At 26.8% G+C, this 25,292-nt stretch overlaps 2 protein-coding genes across 2 annotated transcripts in view; one reads left to right on the plus strand and one right to left on the minus strand.

Annotated features, from left to right (window-relative positions):
- Nucleotides 1-14,762, minus strand: part of LOC122506639 (probable protein kinase DDB_G0277539) — a 303,476-nt gene extending 288,714 nt beyond the window's left edge. Inside the window, exon 1 of the mRNA XM_043618945.1 lies at nucleotides 14,508-14,762. The gene's annotated coding sequence lies outside the window, so the exon portion shown is untranslated. The remainder of the gene's footprint in view (nucleotides 1-14,507) is intronic.
- A 7,307-nt stretch (nucleotides 14,763-22,069) lies between these two features.
- LOC122506643 (jerky protein homolog-like) lies at nucleotides 22,070-24,751 on the plus strand. Its single transcript, XM_043618951.1, has 3 exons — nucleotides 22,070-22,535; nucleotides 22,856-23,286; nucleotides 23,594-24,751. Exons 1-3 carry the CDS (start codon nucleotides 22,188-22,190, stop codon nucleotides 24,519-24,521), a joined length of 1,707 nt encoding a protein of 568 aa, XP_043474886.1. The 5' UTR covers nucleotides 22,070-22,187; the 3' UTR covers nucleotides 24,522-24,751.
- Nucleotides 24,752-25,292: the final 541 nt, after the last annotated feature.

Here is a 25,292-nt window from a genome sequence, read left to right on the forward strand (position 1 = left end):
ATCCATAGGTCAAAATCAAGCAGATCATTAAAATTTAGTTTTAGTAAAAAGTTCAGAAGATGGTTATAACCTCAAAATTTAGAATAAAGACCGTAAATGAAATAAACGTATTTTCTACATTTTAGGTCAAAATTCACAGGTCAAAATCTAATATAATTTTGAAAGTTAGGTCAATGTAGATGTCATTTACAAAGAAAAAATTGCAAAATTGAGAATGAAACCTTTAGGTCAATAAAAAAAACTTACAAATTTTAGGTCAAAATCGAACTAAACATTGAAATTTAGTTTTAATCAAAAAGTGATTAGGGCGAAATAATTTCAAAATTTATAAAAAAATTTTTAGGTCAAAATTTAAATTTTTTTGTTATAAAAGACAAACTTAACTTCAATATTTCGATCAAAATAAACCGAATGCATCTTATTTATTTTTCATTTTGTAAATATTTGTTTGCTTATTTATTTAAATTTACTGTTTTCATTTGTTCAAATTTTATTCACTTATTTGTTTATTCTTTAATTTTTTTTTTAATTATGTTTTTAAATTTTTCGCATGGAAGGAGCAAAATAATGTCTTAATATTGTATATGAGGTAGAATAAATTTGTCGTGAAATGTAATAATGTAGAAAAAATGATCATTTATCACAAAACTTGTTGCAATTATTATAACGTTACTGTTGTAACATCGTTACCGGTTCGATACACTTGCCAAGATTGATTAATTAGCTTTTTATGAGCACTCGACAGTTAGATGGTAATAATATATTAATAATAATAAAAATAATGAAAAATGTACTAATATTATGAAAAACAATAATAATAATAATAATAATAATAATAATAATAATAATAATAATAATAAAAATAATAAAATACAATATACTCATCACATTACAAAGCATATTAAGTGGAGCAATTGAACTAAAAACATTACTGTAACAGAATATAAAAAAAATAATTCGAATTAATTCTAAAAGATAAAAATAGTTTTAAAAACAAAATTTTAATAAATGTTAATGAAACTTGAATAAATATTAAATTAAATACTGGATACATTTTTTTAAGTCATTTATGACAATTCTTAAGTAAAAAAATAAAATTTGCTCAAATTTGTCAAAAAAAAAATCAATGACGCTACAATGGCCACCCATCGTTTTTACTAATCTCTTCGTTTTTGCTTAACCTCGACAAAATATTAATTCTTACGTGTATCCGTTTACTAGCAACTTAAAAATTTAATTAAAAAAATGAAACAAAAATCCAATAACGCTACCCTGGACACCCATCCTTTTTTCTGACTTTTTCATTTTTGCTTAACCTCGACAACTTTTTTTTTATTTTTTACACCTTATTTTACAATAGTTTTTTGAAAATTCAATTTCTCTTTACAGACAGCATTTTCTTTGAATAATTTTCAACTTTGGGAGATAATTTCAAAACAAATACTTTAGAAATGAAAAGATTTTTGGTGATAAAAAATTTGTTTTTCAATCAAAATATGAAAGAAAAGAAAAACAATGTAAATTAAATATTATGTATTTATAGAAAATACTTTAGGTTAGTTATTGATTGACCTTTAAACCTACATTAGAGAAAAGGTTTATTATTGGCCGATGCACAAGTGTGTGCTTATGCATCCCACAAAGAGAGAGAGAGAGAGAGAGAAACTTTGATTGCATCTTTTACGACCCAATTGCTGAAAATCAACCTTATCGACATATCATAACGACACTGTCACATTTGTTCATGTAACTGAAAATAATATAAACTTCTCTCAACAAGATTCTTATTAAGACATTTTTCTATTCAATATGGGGTAAAATGTCACATTTTCAAAATTTTTTTTTCAAACATTTTTTCTTGTAACTGAAAATAATATTTAAACTTCTCTCAACAAAATTTTTAATATGACATTTTTCCATACATTATGGGGTGAATTGGCACATTTTTAAATATTATTTTATTCAGAATTTGTGATTTATTTCGACTTCAGTGAATTTGACACATTTTGGTTTAAAATCTAACGTTTTTCTTCTTGAGCATTTACAATTTATTGACTTCAGTATGCAAGTTGAAACATTTTGGGGTGAACTGTCACATTTTTAAAAGATTTTCTTCTTGAGAATTTATGATTTATTTTGGGGTAAAATGTCACGTTGTTGAACGAGTTTCTCTCTTGGAAATTTGCAATTTATTGACTCCAGTTTGCAAGTTGAGACATTTTGGGGTAAAATGTCACATTTTTTAATGTTTTTTTTTCTTAAAAACTTGTTATTTTTTTTTATTTCAGTATAAATAATAATAGCAGAATTAGTTTTGGGGTAAAATGACACATTTTTCAACATTTTTCTTCTCGAGAAATTGTAAAAACTAATGTTTACTTCATTACGTAACGTAAAGGACATTTTGGGGTAAAATGTCCCATTTTCAAACGTTCTTTTGTTTTCAAACATTTGTTCATGTAACTGAAAATAATATTTAAACGTCTCGGAACAAATTTCTTATTATTACATTTTTCTATCCAATATGGGGTAAAACGTCACATTTTTAGATGTTTTTCTTCTCAAGAATTTGTAATTTATTTGGATTTATGTGAGTTTGACAAATTTTGGTTTAAAATGTAATATTTTTTTCTTCTGAAGAATTTGCAATTTATTGACTTCAGTATGCAACTTGAGATATTTTGGGGTCAAAGTGTCACATTTTTCAAACGTCTTTCGACTAGAGAATTTATCATTTATGTTTACTTCACTGTAACTTGACACATTTTGGGGTAAATTGTCACATTATTTTGAAAAGGTGTTTCTATTTCAATTTTGAACAGTCAACGTTAATTGTACATCTGAATTGATCTCAGAAGGGTGTGGGCAGGGGGTAAGTTGTCACAATTTTCTAAAATTTCACCAAATTACAAATTTATGTCAAAGTTCAATTTTTTATCAACATCAATTTTATTCTCATACTTGACAGTATGGTCAATTTTGTCCAAATGGGGTAAGTTGGCACACTTTTCAAGAGTACCCCCTTTCTATTTATTTTACAAAAAAAAAATTTTTTTAATGTTGTTTATTTCTAATATTTAAAAATACATTTTCCATTTATTTTTTTTATACTCGTTTCTAAAATATTGGAGCAATTTGACACTTTTAGGGGTTTGGGGTAATATGACATTATTATTGTACTTCTTATTCTGGCGCAAGTTAATCCTCTATTGCATATAATATACACAGGGGGCACTTATATCGCATATTATTTAAAATTAAGTCAATTTTGCTACAGTGGGGTAAGTTGTCACACATAAAAAATTGGTATTTTTCATTTATTTACTACTTGTTTTAATTTTTAACGTAATTTGTTACTCTACAAGGCTTCAAAACTAGGTTTTCAAAAAAAAATTCAATTCTGGGGTAAGTTGTCCAACAATCAAATTTAGCATCAAATTATTAATTTATTTACTACTTTTAATTTTTAATTCTATTTTTTACTTTCCAGACATCGAAACTTCAAGTTTTCTGAAAAAAATCCACTTCTGGGGTAAGTTGTCCCACTATTCATTATTTTCATTATTTTATAATTGAATTTTTTGTAAATTCTATTTTCTCTAAAGAAAATAAAATAAAAAAATAAATTTACAATAATAAAATTGAAGAAAAGGATAAATTCAGAGTGTAGAGTAAAAATATTCTTTATTCCAGAAAATTGAATTTAGAAAGAGGCTTTTATGTATTATTATGGAAATAAGAGAGAGAAAAAGTTGAGTTTAATTCAAGGCTAAATTAATGACATGAAACAAAGATTAGTTTTCTCAAGGCGCATATATTTATATATATATTGGCAATAATATAAAACTCAAGCAAAAGCAAGCAGCAGCACACATAAAACGGATGCCAACCAAACCACGTGTTCTCTTCGCTTGCTCTTTACCTCGGAAAGTGAGAGTTCTCTCGATTATGCGTCGAGAGTTAATTTTGAGCGTGTCCGATCTGGGTTAAAGTTAAGTGCAACTGAATGGCAAACGAACGCTTATCTTTCACAGTCGAGGGTGAGAAGGGGGGAGTGGGGCAAAATTGTGCATACGGATCTTAAGGAGGTCAATTAAGTCGCACGTTCCATGTGTTTCATTTAAATCACATGAGTTGAAATCATATTTCAGTAGCTATTTATATATATATGTATGAAATTTTCAATCATTCAATCATTTTCTTCTCGTAATTTCATCATAAATTCAATTTTAGCTCAGAAATAATAAACTATGTTCCAGATTTTAAAGAAAAATGAGAAAAAAAAGAAAAAACGATAGGTAACGCTATTAGGGACACCCATCCGTTTAGTAGTTTTCGCCCTTTTGCTTAACCTTGTAGAAAATTTTATTTTTCAATTATTTCGATCTAACATGGAATTTTTTAAAAATTAACACAATTTTTATGACAAGAAAAACAAGTATACAAGACAAGTGAACGTTTCTATTGAAAAATTTATATTTATTCGCTTTTTCTTTATTTTTCGCATTATTTATTTTTACTTAATTACATATTTTTGTAAATAATTCAATTCTTCCAAAGAATTTTAAAAAAACATTTTTTTTGAATAATTGAATTCTGTTTGGGAATTTTATGAAAATAGTAAATATTGGAAATCATTCAATTGAAAACAGTGTTTAAAAATAATTGAATTTTACAAAGAATTCTATTAAAATATTTGACAATAATTGAATGTCTGTGTGATATTTTATTCAATTTTTTTTTAAATAATTGAATTCCTAAAAAAAATTTTATTATTTATGAAAATCATTGAATTCTTGACAACGATTTTACTAGAATTTTTTACAATATAATTGAATTTTTAAGAAGAAATTTATTACTTTTAAAAATAATTGAATTCTTGTGATGAAAATTGTTATTTATGAGAATAATTGAATTTTTTAAAGAATTTTATTAAAATAACTCAAAATAATTGAATACTTTTAAAAATAATTGAATTCTTGTGATGAATATTGTTATTTATAAAAATAATTGAATTTTGTAAAGAATTTTATAAAAATACCTCAAAATAATTGAATTTTAGGGAAAAATTTTGTTATTTATCTTTAATAATTGAATTCTTTCGAAGAATTATTTATATAAATAATTGAATTCTTGGGAAGAATTTTATTAAAATCTGAAAAAATAATTGAATTATTTTAAAAACATTTAATTAAAATTGTATTTAAAATAATTTATTTATTTCGAACAATTTTATTAAAATATTTGAAAATAATTGAATTCTTCCAAAGAATTTAAAAAAAAACATATTTTTTGAATAATTGATTTTTTTCAAGTAATTAAAATTAAATTTTTAAGAATTTTTTTTTTTTTGAGTAATTTCTGTAAAACTGTATTAAAAAATTATTGCAATCCTGCGATGAATAATAATTATGAAGATAATTGAATAGTTGCTAAGATTTTTATTAAAATTTTTTAAAAATAATTGAATTCCTGACAAAAATTTTAATATTTATGAAAATAATTGAATTATTGCGAAAAATTTTATTAAAATCTTTAAAAAGAATTGAATTTCTGTGAAAAACTTTGTTATTTTTGACACTAATTGAATTCTTGGGAACGATTTTACAAGAATTTTATTAAAATTCCTGAAAATAATTAAAATTTTGGGATTAATTTTGTTATTTATCTCGACATAATTAAATTAATTCGAATTATTTATATAAATAATTATTGAATTCTTGGGAAGAATTTTATTAGAATCTAAAAGAATAATTGAATTATTTCAAAAAAATTTAATTAAAATTATATTTAAAATAATTGATTTCTTTCGAACAATTTTATTAAAAAATTTGAAAATAATTGAATTCCTGTGAAAAATGATAATATTTTTGTAAATATTTGAATTCTTGCAAAGAATTTAAAAAAAACATTTTTTTAAATAAATCATTTTTTCAAAGAATAGAAATTAAATTTTTTTAAATAATTACATTTTTCGAGCAATTCCTGTAAAATTGTATAAAAAATAATTGAAATCCTGCAATGATTTTTATTATTTATGAAAATAATTGAATAGTTGCTAAGAATTTTATTAAAATTTTCAAAAATAATTGAATTCCTGAGAAGAATTTTATTATTTATGAAAATAATTGAATTGTTGCGAAAATTTTATTAAAATGTTTAAAAAGAATTGAATTTCTGTGAAAAATTTTTTTATTTTTGAAAATAATTAAATTTTTTATTAGAATTTTATAAACATTGTTTTAAATAATTAATTTTTTTGGAGATATAATAATTATTATGAAAATTTTTTTTTAAATAGTTGAATTCTTGTAAAAAATTTCATGTGCGAAAATAATTGAAGTTTGGATGGATTTTATCAATTTTTTTAAAATAATTGAATTGTTTTACAAAATTTGAAGAAAATACTAGATATTGAAAATAATTGAATTTCGAATAATTTTTTAAAATAATTGAATCGTTTTTAAGAATTTGATTATAATTTTTTTATTTCATTTTTTTACTAAGCAGAAAAAACGATGATTTTTATGCATATTTGATTTTTTTCTCAACAATAATAAAGAAATTGGTTCTAAAATCAATGTTTCAACTGACATAAAGAAGTAAAAAAGAAAAAAAAATGGGTAACGCTAGTTTGGACACCCATCCGATTGCCAACTACAAAAATTTTGCTTAACCTAGAAAAAAATCTTGCTATCATTTTTATTATACCGTGAAAGTGAATATAATAAAAGAAAATAAATAAATAGATACAAAATATATCTAAAATTGAAAATAAATAAAAATAAACATGAAACTAAATATGAAAATAAATAAAAACTGAATATAAAAATAAATAAAAACTAACTATTACTAAACTTAAAAATAAATAAAAACCAAATATATAATTAAAAATAAAAATAAATAAAATCTAAATATAACTAAAAATGAAAATAACTAAAAACTGAATACAACTTTAAAAAAAATAAAAAAATCTACCTATACAATAAAATAACGTTCGAATGAAGAAAAAACAATATTTTACCATTTTTAGAAGCCCCCACCCCCACTTCAAAAAAAAATATGGAAATATTTCATTCATTCTCGTGGAAAAAATGAATTTCGAGACAGAAAATAAAAACGATGGGAAAACGAATATAAAAATAAATGGTTAAATAGAAAAAAAAGTAATATAAAAGGTGTAAAAGCAAAGAGGAAAGAGAAAAAAATGAAAAACAATTTTCTCTATGAGTCGAACGTTTATCGATTGTCGTATTGCGACAGGGCAGCAGGAGTCAACTTCCTGAAAGGGATGTCGACGGGGTGAACGAAGAAAAGGGGGTGGTGTGTCCCACCTATTCAGCCACTGGCTTTCAACTTCCGACAAATAATTGAAGATGGTCCCCTTTTGGCACAGAGAGTGAGTGAGAGAGAGAGAGAGAGAGAGATTCTTTAATTTAATTGGACAGACTTCATGAAATGCAATTTTCCCAGATGTAAGAGGAATATCAAAATTCAAATATTTATATATATACTGAAAGACAAGAAAATTTAATTTTCAAAGTTGATGTTTTATATTTGAAAATAAGAAATTTCGTTCTTTTTGGAAAATTTATACTTTTAGCTAAGTATATTTTATGACTTTTTTTGTTGTTTTATTTTGTTAAGAAAAAAAAATATTTTTAATATTTTTTAATTTAAAAAAAGTGATTCCTATTAAAATATTTTTTTAAATTAACATTTTGGGGTAAAATGTCACATTACTTTGTTTTTCTTCTTGAGAATTTACAATTTATTTTGACTTCAGTATAAATTTTGGGGTAAAATGGCACATTTTTAACATTTTTCTTTTTCAGAATTTGTGTAAAACTAATTTTCACTTCGGCATGAAAGTTGAGTCATTTTGGGGTAAAATGTCACATATTTTTTAACTTTTTTCTTCCTGAAAATTTACAATTTATTTTGACTTCATTGAGAGATTATGGGGTAAAGTGTCACAAAAATAAAAATTTATTGTAAGAATACTTTTGCTTCCTGGAGAAGAATTTTGGAATTTTTTTCTAATCGCATGAGCAATTAAGGGAGCACGTTATCAAAAAGGGAAGCGAGGGGGTGGGGGGAGAGAGATAAATGTGGCTCTAATTCGGATGAGTCAGAAGGTATATAGAAGACTCTCTGGGATTGCGGAGAATTGAGTGAGGAGCTCAGGTATTTATTTAGTCACGCAGAGAGGAGTCTAATATCTCGTAAGCCAAGAGAGAGAGAGAGAGAGAGAGAGAGAGAGAGAGAGAGAGAGAGAGAGAGAGAGAGAGAGAGACGAGAGTTATGACTGTCCATTGACCTGGTCAAAGTCTCAAAATTATTTGAGAGAGAGAGAGAGAGAGAGAGAGAGAGAGAGAGAGAGACGAGAGTTATGACTGTCCATTGACCTGGTCAAAGTCTCAAAATTATTTTCCAATCTATATTTTACAAAATATGGTCGTTACAGTTTCCATTTTTATTTCTCTCTCTGTCTCTCTCTTTCTCTCTCGTTTTACTCAGCTTCTGTTTTAGTGTTTAAAAATAATTAGAGTCAATATTAAAAAAAATGTTAACAAAAATTTAGCATTTATTTGAACAAATTAAATAATTGTTAAATAATTATTTACATAAAATAATTATTCAATAATTATTTAACAATTATTTAAATAAAATAATTATTCAATAATTATTTAACAATTATTTAAATAAAATAAATATTTAATTAACAATTATTTATAAAGTTATTAATAATTTTGCTGTTAAAATAGGACCATTTTAAGTGAATAATTATTCACTTAAAAAATGAAAAATCTATTGTTTAATAAATATTTATATTTAAAGCTAAACAATTAAATAGCTAATGCTTAATAATTATTTAATTAAACAATTAATGAACTATATAGTTGAGGAATTATTTAGACAATTATTTAAATATTTAATTAAACAATTATTTAGCCAATTGTATAAACAATTAGTCAACAAATTAATTAAAAAAATATTTTAAAAATTATATAAACAATTGCTTAGACAATTAATTAAACAATTAGTTGAGGAATTATTTAGACAATTATTTAAACAATTAGTTTAACATTTAATTAAACAATTATTTAGACAACTATTTAAACAATTATGTAAACAATTATTTAAAAAACCATTCAAACAATTATTTATACAATTATTTAAACAATTATTTAAACAAATATATAAACAATTGTTTACACAATTATTTAGAATATTAATTAAACAATTAGTTGAGGAATTATTTAGACAATTATTTAAACATTTAATTAAACAATTATTTAGGCAATTATTTAAACAATTATGTAAACAATTATTTTTATCAACTATTCAAACAATTATTTATACAACTATTTAAACAATTCTTTCAACAAATAGTTAAATATAAACAATTGTTTACACAATTATTTAGAATATTAATTAAACAATTAGTTGAGGAATTATTTAGACAATTATTTAAAGAATTAGTTAAACATTTATTTAAAACAATTATATAGGCAATTATTTAAACAATTAGTCAACAAATTATTTAGACAATTATTTAAAAAATTATTTATACAACTATTTAAACAATAATTGTTATTCTTATATATAAAATTTGTGACATCCTGTTATATAAGGAAATTATAACGAAACAAGAATTTTGCGAGTTAAGAAGAAGCCCTTTTTTTAAAATATCGAAATCGCAGTATATGGGAAAATCGAAGCAAAAAAAAACGTCTACAAATTATTTGAAACTTTCTTTTTCTTTTTGAAATAAAGAAATCGGAAGTGCTCACGTATATCTCCAGGAGATGAGTACTTCGAAAGCATGAAAATTATATACATATATTGTCTACAATGAAAGGAAACCGCAAAGGATGGAAAAAAATTTTTTTTAAAGTCATTCGATTCTTTTCTGAAGCCATACCACACACATACTCACACATTTTTTCGATGAGTTATACACATCCGCTCTATTGGTTATTGCAATATTATAAAATATTATAATATATTTATTATAACATTATAATTATATTGCTAATATTGCCTCGCAATATTGAGGCAACATTACCTCACAATATTAAAAAAATATTACATTATTATAATAATTATAATATTCTCTCAAAATTCTCAATAGTACAACTTTTTAGCACAATATTATAACATAATATTTTAATAATATAATAGTATAATAATATATATTATATTATAATAAAACGTTTTTAATATTATAAAACTATAATAATCATAATATTTTAATATGTGCCCACAAGTTGTGCTACGGAAAGTTTTAGGACAGAGAGAAAGAGAGAGAAATGGACAAAAATAAAGAGAGTAGAAAGAAAATTTTTAAAAGAAAGAAAGAGAGAGAGAGAGAGAAAGAAAGAAAGAACTTTTCGTCACGAGAATGTATCCGCAATGTTTCTACAGTTGGCCAGCAATTATCATCTTCTGCATCGGATTCACTGCTTGAAATAAGAATAAAAGGCGAGAAAGAAAGGTCATAAGAAGCACCACCCCGACTAGCGGTTGCCTTTACTGCAAAACCTCGCTCTCTGCAAGTCCAGGCAACGCAAACTCATGGGATACGATATTATACAATCTCTCCATCTCTCTTCATATAATAACACTAAATAAAATATCGATATATTCGAAAAATTAATTTCTCCATTTTCTTATAAAAATTATATAAGTTCAATAATATACGAAAATTCATATTATTTTTAATTATTTCAATATCCAATTCTAAAAAAATATATTTTAATCGATATCTCGAAATTAATCGATCGGTATATCGATATTAATCGAAATCTCGTCAATAATCGATTGATACGTCGATATTAATCGAAATCTCTACAATAATTGTTTAATAAGTCGATATTAATCAACCTCTCACAATTAATCGATCAATACTTCGATATTTATTATCTTTACGAAATAAATCGATCGATACTTCGATATAGTTCGACCTTTTGATAATATTAGTTTGATACTTCGATATATTAAAGATCTTCACAAAGTTAATCGATCAAAATTTCAATACTAATCGACCTCTCGAAATCAGTTGATCGATACTTTTGATATTAATCGAATTTCGAAATTAATTGATATGTAATCGATATATGGATAAATAATTAATAAGCAATCGATATCTCGAAATTAATTCATTGATATATCAATAAATAATTAATAAGCAATCGATATCTCAAAATTAATTTATCGATATATCGATAAATAATTAATAAGCAATCGATATCTCAAAATTAATTTATCGATATATCGATAAATAATTAATAAGCAATCGATATCTCAAAATTAATTTATCGATATATCGATAAATAATTAATAAGCAATCGATATCTCAAAATTAATTTATCGATATATCAATAAATAGCTAATAAACATTCGATATCTCAAAATTAATTTATCGATATATCAATAAATAGCTAATAAACATTCGATATCTCGAAATTAATTTATCGATATATTGACATTAATCGATTAATATCGATTTATTTATCAAAATTAATAAATAGTTTATGACATTAATAAATGAATGATCGATATTTTAATATATCGATCGATCTCAAAATTAATCGTTTAATAGTAAAATTATCTTGAAATTTAGATTATTTTTTTAAATTAATTGATCGATATCTCGAAATGTCTCGATTGATAATTGTTCTCTTGAAATTTATCGTTATTGCATGTCTCAAATAAAAGGATCGGATAATTTGATATATCGATATTAATTGCTCGATATATCGAACACTCATTAAACATTAAAAGGGATCTACATTTATTGTGTCAGATTTATATAATGATTAATGATATCGATATATCGAACTTCTTTCTATTGATCGAAATCGATTAAAATAATGCTTCTGCTATTTTTATCGACACAAATAAAATTATTGACATTAGAAAAACGAGTCCTACGGAAATCGATTTCTAGGATCGAAATAAATCGATCGTTATATCTTGAAACTTATCGATCAATAAATTTAACTAATCGATTACGATATCAAAATTTATCGAAACATGTATCGCAACATTTTTCAATCAAAAAATTATTATCAAAATTTTTTTTTCTCTTTTTTTTATTTATTTTTTAAATTAATTTGATTTTTTTAATATTATTTATTTATTATATTTATATATTATATATTGTTACATTATATACTATTATATATTTATTTATTATTTGTTTATTTTATTGTTAATTATATTATTTATTAATTTTATTATTTTTTTTACTGTTTTATTATATTATTAATTATTTACTATATACTATATTATTTACTATTTATTTTATTTATTATTTCCTATATTATTGATATTTATATAATTTATATTTTTTGCAATAAATTTTCGTATTATTTATATGTTTCATTGTTTATTGTATTATTTGTTTATTTATTTATTTCTTTGTCTATTTATTTATTACAAAAATTAATTATTACAAATTATATATTGTTTACTTGAACGATAATTGTTCGCATAATGTTGATATAGAATTAAATAAACAATGATAATTGTCGAAATAAAAGTGATATAATGTTAACTTTTTTAATAATTCAAGGAACAGTCTGTCGGTTTAGAGTATTTACATTGCATCACTAATTTGCGGATGTCAGTCTCGAGTTTCGTGAGGACAGTTTACTTTCGCACGATTTATTTCCTCGAAGCCTTGAATTCATTGACTCATGAAAATTTCTCCGGCAAAATGATTCTTTATAATATTCTATATCGAATTTGCATTTATAAAAAGAACGAGCACATGAATGGAAATTAATTTCGAAAATTTATTAATGAAACATTTCACCCCTCAGTTGTGTATTATTAATATATTATTATACACTAATTTCTAGTGTAGATATGTTACTAAAACGGGGTAAGTTGGCACATAGTATTTTAATTCTCATTAATGTGTGAAAAATGATGACACAAGTTTAACAAAAATATTTCTCACTAATTGAGGTTGGAAACTAAATTATTTAGTTGTCAGACGAACTATGGGGTAATATTGTACATTATTATTATACACTGAAAATGATCTATTTTATTGAAGCTTGAGACAATATTACCCCCCATGGAGATTTAATTTGTCATGTTTTATATATAACTGGAGGTAAATTATTCAGTTGTCAGGCAACTTTGGGGTAATATTGAATATGTTCCGTTTCATTGAGAATTGAGGCAATATTACCCCGTGTCGATTAAATTTTGCATCTTTCATATTTATATTTTTATAAAACTTGGGGTCAATTATTCAGTTGTCAGACGAGCTGTGGGGTAATATTGTACATTATTATACACTGACAATGATCCGTTTGATTGAAAATTGAGTCAATATTACCCCGTGGCGATTACATTTTTCATATAACTAGGGGTAAATTATTATTTATTTGTTAGGCAACTTTGGGGTAATGTTGCACATAATACACTTACAGTGTTCCCTTTCATTGAAAATTGAGTCAATATTACCCCAAAGCTCTTAGATTTTTCATCTTTTATATAATATGTAACTTGGGGTCAATTATTCAGTTCTCAGGCGAACTATGGGTTAATACTTAATATTGTCTATTCTTATACACTCTCAATGATCCATTTTATTGAAAATTGAGGCAATATTACCCCATGGTGATTAAATTTTCCTATGTTTTATTTATAACTAGGAGTAAATTATTCACTTGTCAGTCAACTTTGGGGTAATATTGCACATAATTCACTTATAATGTTCCATTTCATTCAGAATTGAGGCGATTAGATTTTTTATGTTCAATATATAACATGGGGTATTTCATTTTTCTGCAGGTGATGGGAGCAAGTGACCAGGGTAATAAGCGAAAATATTATGCACCGGGGTAATTTGTACCATTCTCTCCTTTCTCAATTCTTATATTTTTTCAGATGAAATAAAATATAATAAAAATTTGAGAAACTTTGTCTCTGAATGACAGGATAAAAATCCAGATAAATTGAGGAAAATGGTACAAATTACCTCATTGCGATAGAGGTAACTCTATCGCAATGGGGTAATTTGTACCATTTTCTCCTTTTCCAATTCTACATCTTTAAGATGTAATAAATTGTCATGAAAATTTTTTATACTTTGTCTAGGAATGTCAGCGGTGAAATATAAGTAAAAAATGGTACAAATTACCCCATTGTGACACAGGTTACAACCTGTGTCACAATGGGGTAATTTGTACCATTTTCTCCTTTTGCAATTTTTTTCCCTTTATGGACAAGAAGTGACGAAATAAATGTCTGATAATTTTTTGATATTTTATCTTTTAGGGAGTTTAAATTCCAGTCAAATTTACCCCATTAGTGGGGTAATTTGTACCAAATTTTATTCAATGGGGAAAAATTCATCGAGTTTATTGTATTATAAATTTAGTTTTCAGTTCAAAAGAGCTTGGTCAACAATAAAATATTTTATCCTTTTTTCCATAAGCAGTAAAAAAAAAATAAATGGAAAAGCCTAAAAATAGACTCACCATGCAGGAAGGGTTTCGTGTGCGACGCCCGCACGCGGATTCACTGTGCACGAGAACAACAAATATATACTCCAAAAGAAATCGAGTTGTTGGAATGATGGTTGTCTTCCCATTAACCGGTAGTTCCGGCTAAACAACAAAATTAACCAAAAAAACTATTTTTTTTTCACTAATTTTTTTTTACAATAAAAAAAAAATTTATTCACACACTTCGTCAATAAACAATAATAAACATTGTTGCTCCTGTAATCCTCTTTTTTTTTGTAGGGGTTCGGGAGGGAAGGGAAGAAAATAAAATTTTTTTCCACCAAATATTTTTCAGAGAAAAAAAAAATTCACAGGAAAGAGGGAAAAAATATTTATTTATTTATTTTTTTTGCTTTTTCTTTCTTAAAAATTAGAAAAAAACGCACGTGTAGGAAAAAGCCGACTGAACGGCACGCGGGTTCAGCGGCCGACTGAAAGGATGCAGTTGCCGTTTGTCCGCCATGGTTCGCTCTCCTGGACCCCTGGCGGCCCCCTCGTGGTTCAACGTTGTCCCTCCACTACGCGTGCACAGACAAAGCGGCTGCGCGCGCAGATACACGTTTTTTGAGCGTCCCTTGCCCCGCAGCGCCAACGAAATGCTACCAGAAACTAGAGAGCGAGCGAGCGAGAGAGAGAGAGAGAGAACGTCTAGAGAGTTGGAGTTGTAGTCGAGCCGCCGCTGCACAACTCACACCACTCTCACCCGCGCGCCACCGAACGGCAACTGGTTGCACTTACCCTTTTCAATCAAGTCGAGACCTGTCGTGAAAAAAATCGTTGCCTGCGATGCCTTCTATGACGTCATTTTTTTTATCCAACTTGTGCAAAAATTTCACGCGGTAAAAAATAATCTAAAATTCTACACTATATACACTTTTACCCCTTTTCATAGAGTCAGTATTCCCAGTCAGGGGTAATATTGCGACCTTCCCTTAAAGAACCATTTTCTCTTATATTTTGCCATTTGGGATCGTCCATAAATTACGTAAGACATTTATGGGGTAGGGGGGGGGGTCTGCTAAATCTTACGAACAATAGAATGACGCTAATGTATGTAAAATATCTTACAAGGGGGAGGGGGGGTGTCAAATTTTTCAAAAAAATGTCTTACGTAATTTATGGATGGTCCTCTTTTTTGCAAATAAATAAATTTAATAAATAAATTTTGCAAATAAATTTCACATTTTCCTTTAAGGCTTCGTCCATATATTACGTAATGCTAATTTTTGAAAATTTTGACCCCCCCCCCCCCCCTTCCCCCTGTAACACATTGTTACATACATTAGCGCCATTTTTTTTTGGCTTATCGTAACAAATAGCTTGACCCTCCTTCCCAAAAAGCGTTACGTATTATATGGACGAAGCCTAAATTATTACTTCTTTTTTTACCATTTTACCCCTACTAATATGTAATTACCCCGGAACCCAAAAACATAAAACCCAAAAACATAAAGTAGCTACTGTCTGACCTAAAGCTCAGAGCATCAAGTTTTTTTGTGTCCCAGTGTAATTTGATAAGTTAATGAGTAAAATGAGTTAGTTAGTTAGTGAATAAGATAGAAAGTTAATTAAGTTATTAGTTATTAAGTTTGTAAGTTACTTAGAAAGTTAGTTAGTTAGTAAGTTAGTAAAGTTACTGAGTAACTAAGTTAAGTAAGTTAGTTAGTAAGTTACTAAGTAATTAAGTTTATAAAAGTTAGTTAGCTAGTTAGTTAGTCAGTAATTTACTTAGTAAGAAATTTACTAAGTTAATTAGTAATTAAGTTAGTTAGCTTATTAGTTAGTTAGTAAATTACAAAAGTTAGTTAGAAAGTTAGTAAGTTAATTACTAATTAGGTTAGTAAGTTAGTTAAAAAGTTAGTAAGATACATTGTTAGTATTTTACTTAGTTTGTTAGATTGTTAGTAAGTTAAGTTAAGTTAAGTTAAGTTAAGTTAAGTTAAGTTAAGTTAAGTTAAGTTAAGTTAAGTTAAGTTAAGTTGTTATGTTATGTTATGTTATGTTATGTTATGTTATGTTATGTTATGTTATGTTATGTTATGTTATGTTATGTTATGTTATGTTATGTTATGTTATGTTATGTTATGTTATGTTATGTTATGTTATGTTATGTTATGTTATGTTATGTTATGTTATGTTATGTTATGTTATGTTATGTTATGTTATGTTATGTTATGTTATGTTATGTTATGTTATGTTATGTTATGTTATGTTATGTTATGTTATGTTATGTTATGTTATGTTATGTTATGTTATGTTATGTTATGTTATGTTATGTTATGTTATGTTATGTTATGTTATGTTATGTTATGTTATGTTATGTTATGTTATGTTATGTTATGTTATGTTATGTTATGTTATGTTATGTTATGTTATGTTATGTTATGTTATGTTATGTTATGTTATGTTATGTTATGTTATGTTATGTTAAAACACCAAAATGGATTATTTTAATCCTTTCCGGTGTTATTTTAATTCTGGAGGAATTAAACTGTTGCGCAGATTATTTTAATCCATTCTGGTGTTATTTGAACACCTCATGATCTAGCGTGTCTCTATTTTTGACCATTTTACCCCTATCAGTAAATAATTACTCCCGGAAATGCAGGATTCGAACTTAGGTCCGTAAATCCCCTAAAAGTCCGTAAATTTGCTTGAAAGTACATAAAAGTCAGTTCTTTTTAATAAATGGTCCATAAAGTCCGCAATTTGATTGAGAAAAGACAAAAAGTTCGTAGGTAAATTGTACAATATAATTTGAAGAATTTTAGAGAAATTATACAAATAATTGCAGAAATTCAATTATTTTTAAAAGTAATAAAATTCTTCGCATAAATTCAATTTGGTTCAACATTTTTTAAGAATTCTCGTCAAATTTTCAATTATCTTATTAGAAATAATTAAATTCTTCTCTGAAATTCCATTATTTTTAAAAATTTTAATAAAATTCTTGGCAAAATTTCAATTATTTTCAAAAATCTTCCTCAATTTAATGGTTTTTAATCATTTACTATTTTAATAAAATTCTCCAATTCAATTATTTTAAAAAATTGTGATAGAATTCTAAGCAAAACATTTATTTATGTATTAGATAATAATTGAATATTTTTAGAAATAATTGAATTTTGAAATTAATTTGTGGAAAGTTCAAGATTTTTCACAATATATATGGGGGTTCATAAGATCTTTGAAGTCATAAATATTGAAGTTTAAAACATTCAATTTAAAATCCGTATATGCAAATGCAAACAAGACAAAAAATAGAGTTTTTTGAAAAAAGTGGGGGTAAACTCGCCAAAAATAAGATTTCTGATTATTTTCGTTATGGGAATGGATTCCAATGTATTTTTGTCCACTGAAAACGATCCCGGCTTCCAAAATTAGCTAGAATATGAGAATTTTGAAAAAAGCGGGGGTAGAATTCCGAAAAACACTATTTAACAAATTCGTAGAAAAAAAATTAAAATTACCTTTTTGTTTTGTTAAACTTTATGTCACCATATTGTTTGGTATAAATATATGACTCAGGGCTGAGTATATGATTGACTATACTTTCTTCTCTCCGTAAGATTTTTTCTCTTTATCCTCGAGTGCTTTTGAGACTTCCATGAAGTCTTAAATTAAAGCTTGAAACATGTACTTTGAAACCCATATATGCAAAAATGTAAAAAAATACAGAATTTTGAGAAAAGTGTGGGTAAATATATCTTTTTTGTTCACTTTTCTCAAAATTAGAAAGTTTCCGACAATTTTACAACCCGGAATCGTATTTAGCGGACAAAAATACATTAGAAACGACTCCAATGTCAAAAATTAAGAGAAAAAAATTTTTTTTGTCTTTACCCCCACTTTTTTCAAAAATTTTCTATTTTTTAGCGTTGCGTCTAGATTTTAAAATGCATGTTTCGCATTTTAAATTGAGGCATCAAGAAAGTATTTATCGTTCGGTTAAATAGAAAAAAATATCTTAAAAACCCGCAGAAATACTTTTTTTTGGCCTTTTCCCCCACTTTTCTCAAAATTTTGACGTGCTAGACAATTTTGTTATCCAAAATCGTGTCCAGTTCACAAAAATGTATTAGATACAAATGTGATATTAAAAGAAAAAAATCTTTCGGACTTTGGAATAATTGTCAAAATTTGGACAACTTACCCCAAGGGAATAATTACCCTTTTTGTCCGTCGGACAACTGACCCCGCATATGGTAAATTTTTAATTCTTCCAAAAGAACCTTGATTTCTCAGCAAACAATCTTAAATATCAATTACTAATGTGAAAATTTTTACAAAATGAAATTTCACACGTGGGACAACTTACCCCATTAGCGTCAATTACTCACAGAAAGAAATAAAAAAAATTTTTTTTAACTTATTTTTTGCCTCCGTAATTACTGTTTTATTTCAGTCATGTAGAGAATGTGATATATATAGTGTTTGCAAATTATAAAATTCTTTTTACTAAATGTTTATTAATTGAAAAAGGTTAATTAGTTATAACGGTATGAGTGAGGTGTGTCTCCCTAATTATTTTTTCTCATCAATTGTCTCCTTCCCTTTCGATGGAAGCTCTAATTATACCGTATCCCGCTTAAAACTAGAGTTGACGTTACGGATATCATTATACTGATCGTAGACAACCGGAAGTATTAAATAGAGAGTGTTATAGCGGGAACTGAGAATATGTGCCAAGTGGGGTATTTCATATTGGTAACAAAATTTCTTATTAGCATTTTCATAAAAAATCGGACGATTTTAAAATTTTACTTCTTATTTCACAATTAGTGACAAATTACCCCGAAATGGGTTTTATTTTAGGGGTAATAAGAACCATTTTAGAAAAATTATGAAAAATTTTGCTAGAATTGAAAATAATAGTTCCTTTGGACTAAAATTACTCAAAAGTCTTGCGAACAATTTTTTTGTCACAACTTACCCCAAGGTGACCACCTTGGGGTAAGTTGTGACAAAAAAATTTTTTCGGAAATTAACTCTAATTATGTGGTGGAAAAAAGAATATATTTTTTAAATTATTGATTACTGAAGAGCAAATTTTTCAGCAGTCAACTTACCCCATAGTGAAAAGAAATTACCCCGTTATTTTATTTTGGGACAACTTGCCCCAAATTGCATAAAAAAAGCCTAAGTATTGAAGACAATTTACTGATCTATAACTTAAACCAAATCATATAATTCACATGCGGATATAATTATCCAATTTTACTCCCAATTTTTTCATTTGAGGACAACTTACCCCAATATGGCGAATTTTTATCAATACCAACTGGAAAAAATTCCTTCCCAAGAGAATTTCAACCCCAAAAATGACAATTTGTTCTCTAATAGGAAATTTCGTGAAAAAAATCAGACAATTCGGTGAATATGGGGTAAAATGACACTATGTTGCTTTTGTCAAAAAAAAAATACTTTTGTTAATATAGAAAATAGAAATCAATGTGGGGTAAAATGGCAGCATGCTATACTAGGAAAAAAACAACTTTTGTAAATAATAAACAAAAAAGAAAAAAACATACAGAAAACTTTATTTATTGGAATGAATATAAAGAAATGTGGAAAATGGAAAAATAACAAATAAGGGAGGAAGAATGTCAAGAACGCGTCAACAACTTTCGAGATTGGCGAGCCTTCGTCGTCGTCGTCGTGACAAATAAACATTCCTATATAGAGTTTCGCCTGTGAAATGTTTAGTTTAAAACCAGTTTTCCTACGTCTATCAGAGTAAATGAAAAAAATTTAATTTTTTATACTGAACCTAGTTGATGGAATGATGAAAATAGAAAAATTAAAAAAAAAAGTAACTGAAAAATAAATCTACTACTTTATGAACAAAAATTACAATTTTGACATTTAAGCATAAATATATTTTCTCATTTTTTTAATTATTAACATAATAATAATATTTTCGCGAAATTTGAATTTAAATGTGATGACAACATTTGAGATTTGAATTAAATTCACATCTGTTGGTAAATTTATTTATCATAAGGTAATTTTTGAAAGTGCAGCAGTCGATAAGTATGTTTGCTGCTGGCGATAAAAAAAATACTTATCGACAGTTGCATTTATATAAAAAAGTTCCCTTACTTATCGATCATCTCACTTTTTCCTTAGTTCGTAGACTAATATAAAGAGGTCAGTGTTTTTGCTTCTAATTTGTTGATCATTAGTCTGAAATAATTTTAAAAAATATATTTTTTAATAAATAATGTTATAATATTATAATATAATAATAATAAAAATATATTTTTTTAAAATTAGTAATTATCAATAAAATCTCTAAACCAAGGGAAAAATTCCAAAATTAATAATTTCTAGTTTTTTGGAGTCGATCTCCTACATATATACAAATTAGTAATTATGGTGATTAAAAAATAAAATTTTACCGACAACTTCATTTTTGCCCTTGAATGATATTTCCTTTCGAAAGTGGTATTCAAATAATCTTACTTCAAACGATTTTTTAAGCAAAAATATTAAATTATAAGAAAATTCCTTCATATTAGAGCCGCCATTTTGATTTTTACAAATACAATATCAAATTCGTAATCAGCAAACCCGGAAATTCCCGAGTAACGAATTTTAAGCGAAATAAATAGTTCTTTGCAAAAAACATCCGCCATATGGAAGCCGCCATTTTGGATTTTGAAATTCCGATAACGGATTCGTAATCAGCGACCCCGAAAACCCCCGAATAACAAATTTTAAACTAATTTGGCTAATTACAAGAAAAATCCGCCATATTTGGACCCGCCATTTTGAATTTTACAAATCTAACTTAATATTCATAATCAGCGACCCCGAAAACCCCCGAGTGACGAATTTTAAGAGAATTAAATAGATTTTTGCAAAGGCATCCGCCATATTGAAACCGCCATTTTGAAATTCGAAAATATAACACCAAATTCGTAATCAGCGACCCCAAAAACTTATGAGTAATGAATTTCAAGCGAATCCGCTTAATTTTAAATTTTGTCATCCGCCATATTGGATCCGCCATTTTGAATTTTGAAATTCCGTTAACGGATTCGTAATCAGCGACCCTGAAAACCCCTGAGTAAGAAGTTTCAGGGGAATTCAAGTAAAAACTTACTTTTTTATCTAAATTTGTTTCATTATATTGTTTAGCTCATTGGTCAGGATATTTGGTTCATAATCATAAAACTCGGGTTCGATCCCATTGACAAAAAATGGATTTTTTTTCATTTCTTGGTATTTAAAAAATTGTGGAAAATAATTAAATTAACTACTTTTTCTGCTGTAATTATTATTATTATTATTATTATTATTATTATTATTATTATTATCATTATTAATATTGATATTTTTACTATTATTAATATTATTTATTATTTATATTTTTATTTATAGAGGACAAATTTAATGTTAATGTCTGTCGGTAATTCAGAATTCGCGGTTAATTCTGGACAAAATTAGCACTGCGCCAACTTTTCTTATTTCTATTGTTGGTAACACCTAAATTCCCTATCAATTTTATACACTCTAGCAGAAGAGAAAAATTCTACTTTTTATTTATTTTTGTCATGATTTTTATATTCCTTGTTCTAGAAGAAAGAAAACAATAAAAAAAAAATACATGATTACAAATAAATAATTTCCTGTAAATTAATTGCGAAAATGAAGCAAAGAAGAAATAAAACATGTTTAGATTTAAAATCGAAAATAGAAGTTTTAAGGAAAATAAGAGCCGGTGTTGAGAAGAGTAAAATATTGAAAGAATATAAAATTGGCGAGACAACGTATTATAAATTTATGAGAGATGAAAATGAATTAATGAATAAAGTGAAGAAACAACAAAATAAACATCGAAAAACATTTAGAAAAATAAAGAGTAATTATTTAGATGACGCAGTGTTAGAATGGTTTCAGCAGGCAAGAGATCGTGGTGATCCAGTGTCAGGCCCACTTATTCGTGAAAGAGCATTAATTTTAAATGAAAAATTAGATGGACCTTCTGATTTTAAGGTAAGTGCGTGTACATTTAAATAGAGAATTTAGATTATAAACCGAAAATAAATATTTTAAATAAAAACGGAATAATTAATATATCAAGTAAAATTGTTTATTTTTTTTGAGGTTATGTTTTCTCTTTTTTTTCAAACTTCCAGCCCTCAAATAGTCTTTTAATCCTTTTTCTACTATTAAATTTATTATTTTAAATACAGGCCTCATCGGATTGTGTCTTAAAGTCGATCCAAGGCCTGTAAATATAATAATTAAATAATATATTTATTAAAGTATTAACTGTGAATATTTATTAACGAAATTGTTTTTTTTAAATACAGGCAAGCAACGGATGGCTAATAACATTTAAAAAACGCTACAACATTCGTCATGTCGATTTGAAGGGCGATAAACATGTAAACGACTCCGAATGTATAAAGGAATTTTCGAGTTATTTAAAGGAGAAAATAATAACTGAACGATTATTATTGGAGAATATTTATAATGCCGATGAGGCGGGAATTTATTGGCGTACAATATTATCATGTTCAGCGCCGGAGAAAATGAAAATTAACAATAATGAATGTCTAAAAAAGCGGGAGAATCGTATCACAATGGTATTTTGCTCAAATGCCGGTGGCACTAATCGTATCCCACTGTTTGTCATTGGCAAATCGGATGTGACTGCAATTCAACGCGAATTACAGTGCCATGGTGATATTTATACGAGTCAGGAAAGCTCATGGATGAATCAAGAGATTTTCGAAAAATGGTAAATTTTTTTTCTTACCATATTCTGTATTTATATAGCGCAATTAAAATGGAGAAAATTGCTTTGAGGGATCGTACCACTTATTGACAATGCAAAATCAATGTTGAATCAATATTAAGTCCGTATTGAATCAATGTTAAATTAATTTTACCTCAATTTTAAGTCAGTATTTAATAAATTGGAATATTTTCACCCCTTTTTTAATTTTTGACATTAAATTTGAACCCACAAAGTCCTATGATCCTTTTCTAAAATATTTAAGTAATCTTTTAAAAACTCTTTCATCAAAACAATTGCAATTTTTCAGGTTCACCGAAATCTTCATACCACGTGCCTTAGCCTTTCAAAGAGAAACTCAAATAACCGGTAAAATTCTCCTAATCCTCGACAACGCCCCCTGTCATCCTCCACTCGAAAAACTGAACTCCCTCAACGAAAATGTTGAGGTCATCAACCTACCTCCGAATATACCAGCTACATTTCAACCCATGGCCCAAGGACCCATTTCACTGACAAAAAAGTACTACAAAAAAAATTTTCTCCGTCAACTAATTATTTCGGAAAAATCGGGCACTATCGATGATTATCTGAAAAATTTCAATCATCAAGATTGCCTCACTCTTTTAACAGACGCTTGGAAAACAATAAAAAATTCAACGCTGGAAAGAGTTTGGAAACTCTTTTTGGATTACCTCTGTCTACCAGTCGATAGACTTGATTCAATAGTCTCGAGTCAAAAATCATCAAATTCCAAGGAATTGTTAACAAATGACTTGGAATTTGTCGATGTTGATTGTCTCTTGGACAACAATGAGGACGCAACATTTCCCGGTGATGAAAATGCCAATGATCTCGAGCGTATTTTATTGGGACCACATTTTATGTTGAAAAATCCATTGAAAATATTACGTCACTGGTATGAGACGGATACAAATGATTGTGGATGGAAACCATTGACTGACGTTGAGATTGTGAATTTAGTGAAAAATGTTGACATGAATGGAAAAATTAATGGCGATATTGAAAGTAACACGGATGACAGTGAAAATAGTTCTGAGGAGGAAGATGAGGCATTACAAATGGAGGAAATAACATCGAAGCAGGCTTACGAGAGTTTACAGACTATTAAAAAGTGGATTAGAGAGAATGTTTCTCCTCAAGGAACTAATAATTCATTGACTTTAGGCGAAGTTGAAAGTTTGATAGATCAAGAGGTCAAGACTGAATCTAGTTGAAAAAAAATGTTATCCTAGATTTTTTTTAATGTACAGGTGGAATAATTTTGAAAAAAAGGACGTTACTAGTTCCAAGCTTTAATGTAGGGGAGTGTAGTCAAGGTTGGATCAGGTACTGACTGTTTTCTATAACTTCTCCTGTCTACCGAATTTGACGATTTCCTCTTATATTATTGGAAAGTTCTACCAAAATGCAATGTTTTTGCTAAACATTGTAAAAAAGTTGGTGTCACTATGTGATAAAACGAAATAAGCGCCATTATCCAACCTTGACCACCTATTCAACCTTGACTACTCTCCCCTACACTCTTTAGTTGTAATTGACGATTATTTTTTTATGCACATGTACATAAATTTTGTAATTAAAAATTGAAAACTGAAAGATATTTGTTATTTATTTATTTCTAACCTCGAAACTTGTTAAAATTCAGGCAAATCTCATTTTCCAGAAACTTTTATACTTTCCTGTAAAACGAATTTTGTCAGGCAAATTAATAAACTGAAACTTGTGAACACCCTGAATTTAAAAAAAGTTTCAAAAACTTTTTGTCCAACGGACAAAGATGTGGTCAACCCAACTGGAATTTCCCAAAGTATTGCCAAACTGAAATTTAATTGGATTTTCAGTTATAAATCGATAAATAAAATGCATGTGAAGATGTTAGTTTATAATTTATACAAGTAAGGTTTTGTGCTTCCCACTCCGACTCCATTGTCATCAGAAATTTTATAATACATATATCCAAAACTTTTTAGAAAGTTCTCGACTTT

Source organism: Leptopilina heterotoma, unplaced genomic scaffold, assembly GCF_015476425.1.
Source record: "Leptopilina heterotoma isolate Lh14 unplaced genomic scaffold, ASM1547642v1 Lhet_43, whole genome shotgun sequence".
Taxonomy (NCBI): Eukaryota; Metazoa; Arthropoda; class Insecta; order Hymenoptera; family Figitidae; genus Leptopilina; species Leptopilina heterotoma.